The 14,035-nt window shown below is 47.5% G+C and overlaps 1 protein-coding gene across 2 annotated transcripts in view; it reads left to right on the forward strand.

Moving 5' to 3' along the window:
- Nucleotides 1-14,035, forward strand: part of CORO1C (coronin 1C) — a 73,216-nt gene that overhangs the window by 19,600 nt on the left and 39,581 nt on the right. The window contains exons 2-3 of one of the 2 annotated variants that reach the window (XM_060192942.1): nucleotides 5,941-6,110; nucleotides 11,693-11,892. In XM_060192942.1, coding sequence (XP_060048925.1) covers nucleotides 5,978-6,110; nucleotides 11,693-11,892 — 333 coding nt within the window. In that variant the 5' untranslated portion in view covers nucleotides 5,941-5,977. The remainder of the gene's footprint in view (nucleotides 1-5,940; nucleotides 6,111-11,692; nucleotides 11,893-14,035) is intronic. The other variant, XM_060192941.1, reaches the window with a different exon arrangement.

Genomic DNA, 14,035 nt, shown 5'->3' on the forward strand with positions numbered 1-14,035 from the left:
CTAGATCTAAAACCTTACACTTTTGTGTTTTTATACCTGTAAATTTTTTAATGTCAGTCTGATTCTATTCTAAAGTGAGTTACAGATCACATTAGGGCAGATTTTTAGTTATAAAGGGTCTCTAGCATACAAGTGTGGAGAGTTAATTGGTCATTAACATTTTCTTCGTCCTTAAGCTCTTAGTTGCTATTTTGCTGTTCAGAGTGTGCCTGTTTTACTTTTTGAAATTTTAAACTTTATGAGATATAATTGACAAAGTTGAAACTTTTAAAAAACATATTTATTGTATAGAGACAGCCAGAAAATGAGAGGAAGGGGGAGATATCGAGAGGGAGAGACAGCGAGATTCCTGCAGCCCTGCTTCCCCACTTGTGAAGCTTCCCCCTTGCAGGTGGGAGCCGGGGGCTTGAACCTGGGTACTTGAGCACTGTGACATATGCGCTTGACAGAGTTGTAAGAGGTAGAAGTATCTCTGGTGGCGATCCGACTACTGTGCATAGCTCCTCTCCCCTTGTCTGACTGGCCTCAGCAGTTTCCATATCTTCTGGTCCTGCTCTGAATCAGCGGCCTATGCTTGTGTTGACACGACGTAGCCAGAGGTGACCTTTTCTCTCTGTAACCAGTCCCTAAGATGAGCACAGAATTGTTCAATGGGAGAGTAGTAGGAGCTCTCTCAGAAGCTTTGAAAGGCACAGCCCTTCCTGTTACATCTTGCCTCGTGGAGACTGTCCTTGCTCCGTGTTTCTGCCTGTCCTTTCCAGCTGTCCTGCGTAGTTGACTCAGCACCTAGTCTGTGGCTGGAACTCCAGGTCTCCCGCCACAAGCAGACACTTCCTTTGCAGTACCAAATGCTGTCCGCGCCTGGCTTTGTAGATCTGAATGCTTACAAGCCAGCTTGTGCATTTTGATGTTCACAATTTTACTCACTTTTGTGAAAGTGTGAGCTAAATGCAGTTTGGTATTTAAACACTCGGGCCCCGCGGAATCTAAGCTGTTGAGAATGCTCCATCCTCCCCGGGAGGCGGGCTGGCACCAGTGTCCAATGTGGGGAGGCCAGACGTATGTACGAGGGCGCTCACTTCTGAAACAGCATGGTGTCCTCACCCTGCCCTCTGTGACCCGAGGGCTTTGTGTTACTCTCAGAAGTCCTCTGTCTGTCTTTGGGTGGGCCACTTGATGTTCAAGGACTGACAGAGGAAGGGCTTGAAGCAGGTGGGCTTTGGGAATCCCCCCCACTCTGGGTTTTCTGTGCCCACCAGGGCCAGGCGCTTCTTGGTAGCTCTTACTTGAATTTATCTTTTTCATTTCTAGAAACATTAAAAAACTCAGATGATACTGGGTTACTTCATAAAGGCCAAGTGCACTGAGAATTGGTGCTTCCCTCGAATCTTGGAGTTTTATCTCCTGTCTGGCTGAGTGAGGAGGTGGAGGTGTTTGGGAGCCTGTATTGAGGGAACATTCCCTCCTCTGTTCTTACCTGTCTTGCTGTCAGTGGCGTGGACCAGCATTAAGGCTGCCCAGTGCTTATGTTTAGTTGTACTAAGAGGTTAGTGACCTTCCTCCCTCCCTCCCTCCCTCCCTCCCTCCCTCCCTCCCTCCCTCCCTCCCTCCCTCCCTTCCTTCCTTCCAAGATTTTATTAATGAGAATGGAGGAGAGAAAGAACCAGCTATCACTCTGGTACATGTGCTGCCAGGGATTAAACTCAGAACCTCATGCTTGAGAGTCCAGTGCTTTATCCACTGCACCATCTCCTGGACCACGTCAGTGATTTTTCTAGAAGAAAATTATTTCTCCCAGCACCTCTATGCCATCCATCAGTGGAGTACAGTGCGCGCGCACGCGCGCACACACACACACACACACACACACACACACACACACACACACACTTTCTCTCTCTCTTAAATATTTTATTTTTATTGTATTTTTTTATATTTATTTATTTTCCCTTTTTTTGCCCTTGTTTTTTAATTGTTGTTGTAGTTATTGTTGTTATTGATGTCGTCATCGACAGCAACGCCCCGGACCGCTCTCGGCAGCGGGCTGTGCAGGATCTGCTGCCAGCAGGCACCCTCCTGTGTGCGGCCCTGCCGGATGTGTTTCCTATTGCAGGAGCCATGGAGGTACACCTGCTGGAATCTTGACACACATGGCTTCTCGACACGCGGGAAACTGTCAGAACTGGGCTCCTTTTAGTCAGACTGGTGGCCGGCAGACAGAAAAGAGGGGGCAGTGTAGTGGTGTTTACTCAGCTGCTTTGAAGGTGTTTTGCTTGGCGCCCGCATGCCTCAAGCACCTTGTCTTTGCTGCGTGTGTCTTCTCCCCCCCCCCCCCCCCCCACTGACATCTGACATCTACCTTGTGTGGCCTGGGGATGAGTTTTCTGTGTATATCCTGCCATGGCAGTGCCTTAAGGAGCACACCTTCAACTCTCTAGAGCTCACGGACCATCAACTGACTGCAAGATAGACAACTTATTCTGGGAATGTTGGTAGCAAGCTGTTCTCTGCCACTTGGGAATCCCTAGACACAGAGGTAGACCTTACTCTATCTGGTTTCTCTGGGCTGAATGTTCCCCCAACATAAAGAGAAAAATTCAGGCATTAGTTCATTTTCCTGCCGTGGGCGCTTTGGATATGTCATTCCCCGACATACAAAATCATCAGCTTAACAAATTTAGCACTTGATGCTTCCACCAAAGAAGCTCCCAGATGGACTGGATTTCACATCCCACCCTCGGCTGCCGTGGCAGGACCAGGCCAAGTGATTTGCTGTGCTGATACAGCCGAGGGCTGTTGTGACAGTCAATAGTCAGGTTCCAGATGTCTCTCTCTTTGGGGCTACGACCAGGATTATCTTCCTGGACAGTCAGGACCTAAACGTCAGTCCTCTTTCTTGGGTCTTCCCTAGGAACATGGTCAGGGAAGACTACTGTTCTTGTTTCTTTCTTTCTTTTTTTAAATATTTATTTATTTCCTTTTGTTGCCCTTGTTTTATTGTTATAGTTATTATTGTTGTCGTCGTTGTTGGATAGGACAGAGAAATGCAGAGAGGAGGGGAAGACAGAGGGGAGAGAAAGATAGACACCTGCAGACCTACTTCACCGCCTGTGAAGCGAATCCCCTGCCGGTGGGGAGCCGGGGGCTCAAACCGGGATCCCTGTGCCGGTCCTTGCGCTTCACGCCACGTGTGCTTAACCCACTGCTTCACCATCTGACTCCCTCTTTTTTTTTTTTAAGTTATCATATTTATTTATTTATTGGATAGAGGTGGCCAGAAATAGAGAGAGAAGAAGGTGATAGAGAGGGAGAGAGACAGAGAGACACCTGCAGCCCTGCTTCACTACTTGCAAAGCTTTCCCCCTATAGCTGGGGAGCAGGGCTTGAACTTGAGTCCTTGAGCATTGTAACATGTGTGCTCAACCAGGTGTGCCACCACCTGGCCCCCACCATGTTTCTAAGACCCAAAGAGAGAGGGTATTATAGTTAAACTCGTGTTTGCAGTCTATCCTCACATTCCAACGACTTGCTGGATAATAGCCACGGATACAGTTATTGTGAAGACCATTGTACAAATCTACAGATTTCTGTCTTACTGGACATATGGGTGTCACTATAAATTGTATCGTAGCTCAGGTTTTTTAATCCTGTTTGGAAATTAAAAGCCCACTGCATTTTTCTCTCCATCTAAATGAAATCTGTAGGCATTTATTTAATTTGCCTAGTACATGGCTTACTGCTCCATAGTCTACTCTAGTACAGAGATGGTTCTAGAATCACACAGAAAAGCCCTGGTAGTGTTCATTATTTGTATTTGAAAGACCCAGTCTGGCTAGACTTTCAAAGTTGTACCCAGTGTTTACTTGGACTTTATGTCTATGGCTTTCGTTCAGGAGTTTTTTGTTTACTTTCTTTAAAAATATGACTGGGAATTATATTTCTTTTTAAAATTCTTTACTTTGGGAAGGAACTTGAGTTCTTACTTGGCATAAGATATTTAATGAAAGAATTAAGTTTGATGTGGTCTCTTAGTGTGGAAATTTATAATTGAACACTCTTTTTTTTTTTTTTTTTTTAATGGTCGAAACCCTCAGCACCATTTAACAATGCAGCCAGCGTTCTTGAGAAGAGAGATCTTCTGTGTGGAACAATTCACTTTTCTCCCTTTCTCCCTTGGCTTGAGAGCAAGTTGCAATGCATGAAAACCACAGTGAGGAGAGAGAACATACCATTTGGTAAGAAGGTCCTTGGCTAGGATCCTTGAGGCCGCTTCTCTCACTTGGGAAGTTGTCGTGTCCGTGCCCCGTCCCCCCCATAGTCAGCAGGGAATTGACGAGGTCCTTTCTCCCTTGGGTAGAGAGACCCGCGGCTGGGCTCTTCCTTATTGGTGGAGAGCGTGGTTGGACAGCGCTCGCTCTTCAGATTCTATACTGGGCATTTTAGACATTTTCAAAAGCACAGCTTTACTGAGAAGCAGTTCAAATGCCACTCAGTTCACACATGTCATTGTCCTCCACACACTCCACACACTGTATGACTGTCACCAGTCAGCCTCAGAACATTCCTGCCACCCCGGAAAGAGGCCTTGTTCTCTCACTTCCTGTGCCTTTGCTCCCCCTCACCCCCGCAGCAGCTCCTCTCTCGCCTTCTGTGTCCGTGGAATCGCCTTTCCTGGATGTTCCTGTGACTGGAATCGTGACTGTGAACGTGACTTTTTCTAAGAGCTTTATAGTGACAGCTTACTATAGAGTCTTTAATCCACTTTTACTTTATGTTGTATGAGATCAGAGTCTCTCGTCTTTCCCTTGTGACTGATCTGCGATGCTAATACCATTTGTTGAAGACTGTTCTCCTTTTAAAGGGTTTGAAACACTCGTTAAAAATCACTTGGGGGGGGGGTTCGGCAATACTGCACCGGGTTAAGTGCACATAGTGTGAGGCACAAGAACCGGCTCAAGGATCTTGTTTCGAGCTCCCAGTTCCCCAGTTGCGGGAGGGTCACCTCACAGGCAGTGAAGCAGGTCTGCAGGTGTCTGTCTTTCTCCCTCTCCGTCTTCCCCATCTCTCTCAATTTCTTTTCTTTTTTTAAATTAAAAAAAAAATTATTTATTTTCCCTTTTGTTGCCCTTGTTTTTTTTTTTCTTACTGCTGTTGTAGTTATTATTGTTGTTGTTATTGATGTCATCATTGTTAGATAGGAGATAGAGAAGTGGAGAGAGGAGGGGAAGACAGAGGGGGAGAGAAAGACAGACACCTGCAGACCTGCTTCACCGCCTGTGAAGCGACTCCCCTGCAGGTGGGGAGATGGGGCCTCGTACCAGGATCCTTACGCTGGTCCTTGCACTTGGCTCCACTTGTGTTTAACCCGCTGCGCTACCGCCTGACTCCCTCAGTTTCTGTCTTTACTACCCAACAACAACAACAGCAATAACAACACTGGAGAAAAGATGGCCACCAGGAACAGTGGATTCATAGTGCAGGCACCGAGTTCCAGCAATAACCCTGGAGCTCCTCCCCCCCCCCAAAAAAAAAAATCATTGGCCAACACAAGATGAGTTTAGCTCTGGACTTTGAATTCTGTTATATTGATCTATATGCCTGCTCTTGGTCACTGTCTTAATTCCCACTGCACTGTGGTAAGTTTTGTAATCAGGAAGGGTGAGTCTTTTTTTTTTTTCCCTCATTTTGAGTTGTATTTAGTTATTTTTGTGTCCTTTGCAATTCCATATGATTTTATTTCAGCTTGTTAATTCCCATGAAGAAAGCATCTGGGATTGTGGTGGGGTGGCATCAAATCTGTAATTCAGTTTGGGGAGTGCTGGCATCTCCCTCCTATTTTATTTGACAGGACAGAGAGAAATTGAGAGAGGAGGGGGGGATAGAGAGACAGAAAGACACCTGCAGCTCTGCTTCATCACTCATGAAGCTTTCCCCCTGCAGGTGTGGGGAATGGAGGCTGGAACTCGGATCCTTGTGAATGATAAGACGTGAGCTTAACGGGGTGCACCACTGCCCGGCCCCCCGGGAGTGTCGGCATTTAGCATTGACTCTTCTGATTCTTCACCACGGGGTGTCCTTCCACTTCACTTTGTCTTTAGTTTCTTCCAACAGTATGTAATTTTTAATGTACAAGTCTTTCACCTTTTTGGTCAGGGTTAAAGCATTTTGTCCCTTTTGATAGTGCTCTTAATGGAATTGTTTTCTTCATTTCATTTTCACATTATCTGCTTAATTTTAAAACATTTATTTTATCGGGGTGGGGGCAGGTGGTGGTGCACAAAGTACAGTGTGCAAGGTCCCAGGTTTCAGCCCCTGGTCCCCACCTGCAAGGGGAGAGCTTCGTAGGAGGTGATGCCGGGCTGCAGGTGTCTCTCTCTCTCTCCTTATCACCCCTCCCCTCTCAATTTCTGGCTGTCTCTATCCACTAAAGAAATAAAGATAATAAACATTATAAAAAAGCGTTTATTTCATTGACTTATTATTCATTGGTTAGAGACAGAAAGAAATCAAGCGGGAAGAGAAAGACAGAAAAGAAGAGAGAAAAACGCCTGGGGACTGGGTGGTGGCGCACCTGGCTGAGTGCACGTGTCACGCTGTGTAAGGACCCGGGTTCAAACACCTGGTCCCCACCTGCAGGGGAAAAACTTGTAAGTGATGAAGCGATGTTGCCGGTGTCTCTCTGTCTCTTTCCCTCTCTAATCACTCCCAGTAAATAAATAAAGGTAATAAAAATTAAAACAAAAAAGACACCTGCAGCCCTGCTTCATTGCTCACCGACCTTCCCTCCTGCAGGTGGGGAGCGGGGGCTTGAACCTGAGTTCTTGTGCACTGTAACCTTTAAACTTCAGGCGCATCACTGCCTGGCCCCTTGCTGAACTTGTAAAAATGAGTTTGAGTCATCTTGCCCATGCGATAGGCTTTTCTGTGTACAAGCTTATGCCATCTAATACCAGAGTCATATTTTACCTCTCTCCAATCTGGAAGTCTTCTATTTCACTTCCTAATTGCCCTGGCTACACCCTGTAGTGCATTGTTGAATACATTGGCAAAAGTGAGCATTCTTTTCTGGTTCTTGAGTTTAGGGAGAAAGCAACTTTTTCTTGTGGTTTTTTTTTTTTTTTTTTTAAGATTTTAAAAAATATTTATTTATTCCCTTTTGCTGCCCCTATTGTAGTTATTATTGTTGTTACTGATGTCGTTGTTGTTGTTGGATAGGACAGAGAGAAATGGAGAGGAGAGGGGGAGAGAAACAGACACCTGCAGACCCGCTTCACCACCTGTGAAGCGACTCCCCAGCAGGCAGGGAGCCGGGGGCTCGAACCAGGATCCTTAACACTGGTGCTTGCGCTTTGTGCCACCTGCGCTTAACCCACTGCGCTGCCACGCGGCTCCCAAGCCAACTTTTTCTATTGAATGTGTTCTGACTTTTTTTTTAAAATCAAATTGTGGAAATTCCCTACTTGTCCCCAGTTGAATTTGTAATTTTTATCACGAGTATTGGATTTTGTCAGGTGTGTTTTTGTGTGTATAAGGCGGCTGTTTGGTTTTTGCTTTTTATTCAGTTGGTGTGTTTCAGTCATTTATTTCCAGGTGTTGAACCAGTCCTGCATGCAGTTGGTCATAATGCAGAACTGATTTCGTATCTCACTAGGTTTGGTGTTCTGGCATTTTGATGAGGATTTTTGTAGTTGTATTCAGGGGAGATGCTGCTTTTGTTTCCTTGTGTTATCTTCCTTTGGTTTTGGTATGCTTTGGATTGACCTTCTCGTGGTGCATCCCGTGAGTACCCATTCATTGGGGAAACTGACGATCCTTCCTAGCCGACTGAATCCACATGGGTCCCAGTCACTTTCAAAGCCAGCAACAAGCAGCTCCTGACAGCTTTCAACCTGACCTGTTGACTGGCTACGGAAGAAGGGCAAACGCTAGAAGAAGAAGGATAATACCGTGTAACATTATTTTGGAGAGTCTTTCTTCTGACCGAGGAAAGAATTGGAAGGAGTAACATTCATTCTTCAGATACTTGATGAACTTCAGTGAAATCATCTCACTGGGCTTCTTCAGATGCTGTTCTTAATTCTTCTTGTAGGTAGCACTTCCTTCATTTTATAAGTGATAAAACTGAGGCTCAAGACAGCTAAGTTCTGATTTGCTAGTAGATGCTATCACATGACAGAACTGAGATTTGAATCCAGATTACCAGATAACAGCTGACATTTTATTTGCTTATTTAAAAAATTCTAATTATCTTTATTATTGGATAGAGACAGCCAGAAATCGAGAAGGAAGCAGGAGATAGGGAGAGAGACAGAGAGACACCTGCAGCCCTACTTCACCCTCATGAAGCTTTCCCTGAGAGCTTGAATCTGGGTCCTTGTGCACTGTAATGTGTGTGCTCAACCTGGTGTGCCACCACCTGGCCTCCTTCATTTATTTATTTATTTTTAAATTTTAAAAATATTTATTCCCTTTTTGTTGCCCTTGTTTTTATTGTTGTTGTCATTGTTAGATAGGACAGAGAGAAATGGAGAGAGGAGGGGAAGACAGGGGGAGAGAAAGACAGACACCTGCAGACCTGCTTAGCCGCTTGTGAAGTGACTCCCCTGCAGTTGGAAAGCTGGGGCCTCCAACTGGGATCCATATGCCAGTCCTTGTGCTTTGCGCTACCTGCGCTTAACCCGCTGTGCTACCACCTGACTCCCTATTTATTTATTTTTTAAAGAATTTATTTATTCATGAAGACAGAAGGAGAGAGAAAGAACCAGGCATCACTCTGGTACATGTGCTGCCGGGGATTGAGCTCAGGACCTCCTGCTTGAGAATCCGACGCTCTGTCCACTGTGCCATCTCCCAGAGCACAACAGCTGACATTCATTGTGAGATCAGTTATATCTCTAGTCATACAAGCCTAACCCAACTTCCTGCTACAAATGCTCATTTGAGAGTCACTTCAACCTTATTTGTTGAACTCATTTTCAGATAGAGGATTGTTTCTTTTTTTTTAAAATTAATTAATTAATTTATTTATTCATGAGAAAGATAGGAGAGAGAGAACCAACCAGACATCACTCTGGTACATGTGCTTCCAGGGATTGAACTCAGGACCTCAAGCTTGAGAGTCCAGTGCTTTATCTACTGTGCCACCTCTCGGACCACAGAGGATTGTTTCTTAGGGAGACTTGGTCACCTGACCTACTGCATCATGACCTGGAAGCAAATGGATCTAGCTGGGCTTCTCCCTCTTAAGGCAGCTTGACTCTGGAGCCTGCTCTCCTAACTGCTTTACTCTGCTGAGTGCCTGGAGGGCCACGCTCGATGTGGAAATTCTTCTCCATGTATCTTAATAGCTGTACATCTTCTATCAGTAGTCCTACTGTTGGTGAGATTAGACAGCACTTGCCTGGTGGGTGAAAAGGAAAAACAGTCTCTTTTGAGTTAGAAGCTTTTCTCACGTATTTGAAAACAAGGCGTAGAAAGCCATCCTGACACACTGGGGGGCTGTAGAGTGGTGGCCCTCATGAAGGACTGACAGTGTGTGAGTGTGTGTGTGTGTGTGTGTGTGTGTGTGTGTCTTGACTGGGGAGGGGGCAATGTGTGCAGGCCCAGCAGCCAGTGTTCTGGGAGCTCCAGGAACGAGGGACCCACAGGGCCTCCGTGGCACCTGCCCGTGCCTGTGCCGAGAGTCTGCAGCCTGGCGGTGGGACACAGCCCAGGGTACACCTGTGTGTGGGTACACAGCCCAGGGTCCCGTGCTCTGAGCTCAGGCTTTCCTCTCCCCCATGGTGCTTTTGGGGCCTCCTCACCGGCCTTACATCTCTGTGGAGCGTCCTGGCTCCATGCACGAACTCTCCCGACTCCAGGGTTTTGCAGGCATCTGCTCTCTTGCTGGCTCCTTTCTGGTGTCCATTCTTGCCCTTTAGTGCTTCAACCTGCTCTCCCCACCTCCCCCTTTACTATCTTTTTTCTGGGGAGGAGAGATCAGTGCCACCTGTGTTTCTTTTGTAAATTACCCCTTTCTGTTGGGGTTTCCATGACCCGAGTTGCCCAGGCTTTATCCGCGTGTGCACCCTTCTGCAAGGAGCCAGCCCCATGTGGTGTCTGGCAGTCTCCTCCTCCGTGTTAACTTTGGAGACGCTGGCCTGCAAGGTTCTGATGGGGCATCTAGCTTTTGCTGACTGGTGCAGATGGTACCTGGTTCTCATCACCTCTTGGAAGTTGTCCTGTCTCCTCCTGCTTGAGAGGTGCGCATGCGGTTTCTCATGTGTAGGGCCTGGCCAAGTGGACGCACATCCTGTGCCATCCTCTCAACCAAGAGCTCCCTGTAATTCAGCTGGAAAGGTCTGACGGCAGCCGCCCGCCCAAGGAAGGGTCTGCTGCCTCAGCCCAGCCACTGCCCTGGGGCTGCCGAGAGGCCACCTGTGCACATGTCTTGCAGGCTGGAAGGGAGTTCTGGCAAAATGACAGTGGGCTCAGGGCTACAAGGCGGCAACAGCCCGCCACGTGGTCTCTTGGGCACTCGAGGACGGGTGTTAGTTAGCTCTGCTCTGCGCATGGGCAGGGGGACTCGTATCAGCTGAGCGGCCGAGGTCTGACCGTGCTCCTCTTCTCCTGGCTCCTGGCCCAGCCAGCATGGACAGAGTGGTCCTGCATCCACAGGAAACCAAGTGGGACCGGTCTAGGGAACCACCTTCAGTGCACATGCCTGCCAGGCAGGGCAGGCGGGCGGAATTGAGTCTGCAGTGACTCATGAGGAAGCCCAGGAACACCAACTCCGTGTCACTCCCCACCCGAAGTGCCCTGGTTTAGTCAAGTGGCTGTGGTGAGTCATCAGTCTCCCCGAAGCTGTCTGACCTCTGCTCCGGTCACCGCAGGCCTTCCCAGGCCTGCCTCTGGACGCGGCTTCTTAGCCCAGCGCCCCACTTTTCACTTCTTCCTGTCTGATGTGACCAGGGTGCTGCTGGCAGAGCTCTTGTCACCCTAAACACCACAGTCACCCCAGCACTTTCCACTGACAACCTGACCACCCCTCCTCAGCACCCGACTTGGGGCCTGGTAGAACCCATCACCCTGTGGCCTGGTTCCGAGCTGCCTGTGTTAGGACATCAGAAGGCCTTTGAAGACCGGGGTAGTGGCCTCTGTCTCTCTCTCGAATAGCTGAGTACTGATGTCTGGGGGAATGTTTAACAACAGGAAAATCATCTTGGCTGACTGAGGGAGAAGTCACAACACCGGGCGGGGGGCAGGTGAGGGGTGGGGGGAAGGAGGCTTTCTTTAATTTCAAATCTCCCAGATGACTGCTTTGGAGTTTTTCTTGTCTGTACAGGGAGGAAGGGCGAGGATGAATTATCTTTTGGTTCTCACCCCCCCCACCTCCCCCAAGGAAACATTTCCTCCATTTTTTGGTCTCGATCTTTCTCCTGGAATTAAAACAGACGAGCTGTTTTTGGACCTTGAACGAGGAATTTTTCATTCCTCTGTAATTCTTTCCCTGACGCATGTTGCCGTTTCTCTGGGTATGTGCTCCCGGAGGAAATCTGGATTTGCCACTTGACTATTTTTTGGAGCGAGCAGACAAAATCCCACACCATTTTCCTGTGTCCCCCCCACCCCCAGTTAGAATTTTCATGTGCAAAAGCTGAAGGAAAGCCCTCAGTCTGGGGCGTGATTTTAACATGATTCTGCTCTTCCACAGACACGATGAGGCGAGTGGTACGACAGAGCAAGTTTCGGCATGTGTTTGGACAAGCGGTGAAAAATGACCAGTGTTACGATGACATCCGTGTCTCTCGAGTGACCTGGGACAGTTCCTTTTGCGCCGTCAATCCCCGATTTGTCGCCATAATCATAGAAGCGAGCGGAGGAGGAGCATTCCTCGTGCTTCCTTTGCACAAGGTAAGTACCTGCCTCTCCCTTCTAGCGGACACCTCTGCTGCTCTGTGATTGATAGTCCACTCAGAAGTCTGTGGTTGCTGGGACCATTAGCCTCAGATGTAATTGAGGTTAAGTTCCCCAAGCCTTCTTAACCACATCAGTTTTTCTGTAACAGAATCATTAAACAAAACGGTGAACTCTGTTCTGGGCGTGACCCAGCAGACGAAAGAGGCCATTCATGGGCAAGCACACATGACTTGATCAGTAACCATCCACCCTGCACAAAAGTTTTTCCAAGAAGTGTAATTTGAAAAGCAGCTATATTTTTCCGGAGTGGGCAGAAATGCGTAAGATAATCCCTTGTTTGGTGAGATAGGTCTTGAGAACGGAGACTTACATTTTTTGAACAGGATCTGGAGAACAGTCCAGGACAGTGGGCTGGACAGTAGCCTCTGTCAGCTGAGGGGCCACGCAGTGCCAGCAGCAGAGGGAGCAAAGAACCTTCACAGAGTGATAACACGCGACTGTCCTCAACAGTGGGCTTCCTAGTCGTCGTCCCCCCCCCCCCCCCCCCCCCCGTCCACATGGTGGCCTGCTACTTTATCCTTCCGGAAATGAAATCCTGCCCTGAAATGGTAGGGGGAGGGGAGCGACTTTTGATTTTCAGACCGTTCTTGCATATTTCCATCCGGAAATTGGCCTTGGCTTGACAAGGAATCTTCAAGTAACAGGGCCAGTGTGGGGTGCTCTGAAGAAGCCCTGGAGAGAGTCTTTGTCTAAGAAAGTTGACTTTGAGGAGGAAAGTAGGCTTGTGGATCCTGAAGGCCAGTGCTTGGGGCCAAGGAAGGAGAGGCTGGGTGTTGTCACAGCTCTCAGCACTCTGCCAGGAGCCACCACGCACGCACATCACAGTCATCTCATCCTAATGGATCCTGGGATTCTGAAAGTGGCCACAGTGAAGTGAATCTCGGTCAAATTGCTTCCCATTATATTTTGGGGTCCCCCCCCGAGTTTTCATTGGGACAACCTCCAGTTCTCTTGACTAACTTGTTGTAATGCCTGGTTTTCACTTCAGTGGCCGGATTGTTGATGTGCTGGTGTTACACAGCGAACCAGCTCATAACAGAAACAGGAGATGGATGATGGTCCTTGGGGAGCACAGCTGAAGTGTGTTTTCAGATGTGTCATCTTACTGGCAGAGCTGTTGACTGTATTTTTTTTGAATGGAGCATCTTTTCATTGAATTGAAGTTGAATTTTCTACTTGCGTACTTTTATATCTTTAAATGATTTTTAAAAAATTAATATTTATTTTCCCTTTTGTTGCCTTTGTTTTATTGTTGTAGTTATTATGGTTGTTATTGATGTCGTCATTGTTAGGACAGAGAGAAATGGAGAGAGGAGGGGAAGACAGAGGGGGAGAGAAAGACAGACACCTACAGACCTGCTTTACCGCCTGTGAAGCGACCCCCCTGCAGATGGGGAGCCAGGGGCTCAAACCGGGATCCTCACACCGGTCCTTGCACTTTGCGCCACGTGAACTTAACATGCTGCGCTACCGCCCGACTCCTGAGAGTTGAGTTCTTAACCCTGCTGACCTTCTATATACACTTAAAGATATATTGGACACATTCTTCTCTTCAAAGAAATGGAACAAACGAGTCAGTTAAGAATCCCCAAGTAAATGTTCAAATGGTTAATCTTCCTCTGTGTCTAGGCAGTTCTCCAGTCCCCCATCCACAAAAGGCCCTGTGAGTCCACCTTTGCTTTTTTTTTTTTTTTTTTTTTTTTTTTTGCAAACAACAAGAAGCTTGGAGTTTTGTTTCTACCTTGTAAGGGAGACCCCTGTGTGCTGCCCCCCCCCCCCACTAACTGGAGCCTGTGACTGAGGTTTCCCTTGTACTAAGTGGCCTGAAGTTAATTCTTTAAAATTATTTTTATTTATTTTATAGAACCAGGTATCAAGAGGGAAGGGGGAGATGGAGCGGAAGAGAGAGGGGCCAGGTGGTGGCGCAAGGACCCGGTCCCCACCTGTAGGGGAAAAGCTTTGCAAGTGGTGAAGCAGGGCTGCAGGTGTCTCTCTGTCTCTTCCTATCTCCTCCTTCCCTCTAGATTTCTGGCTGTCTCTATCCAATCAGTAAACAAACTTAATAAAAATCAAAATG

This window comes from Erinaceus europaeus, chromosome 6 (assembly GCF_950295315.1).
Source record: "Erinaceus europaeus chromosome 6, mEriEur2.1, whole genome shotgun sequence".
NCBI classification, from domain to species: domain Eukaryota; kingdom Metazoa; phylum Chordata; class Mammalia; order Eulipotyphla; family Erinaceidae; genus Erinaceus; species Erinaceus europaeus.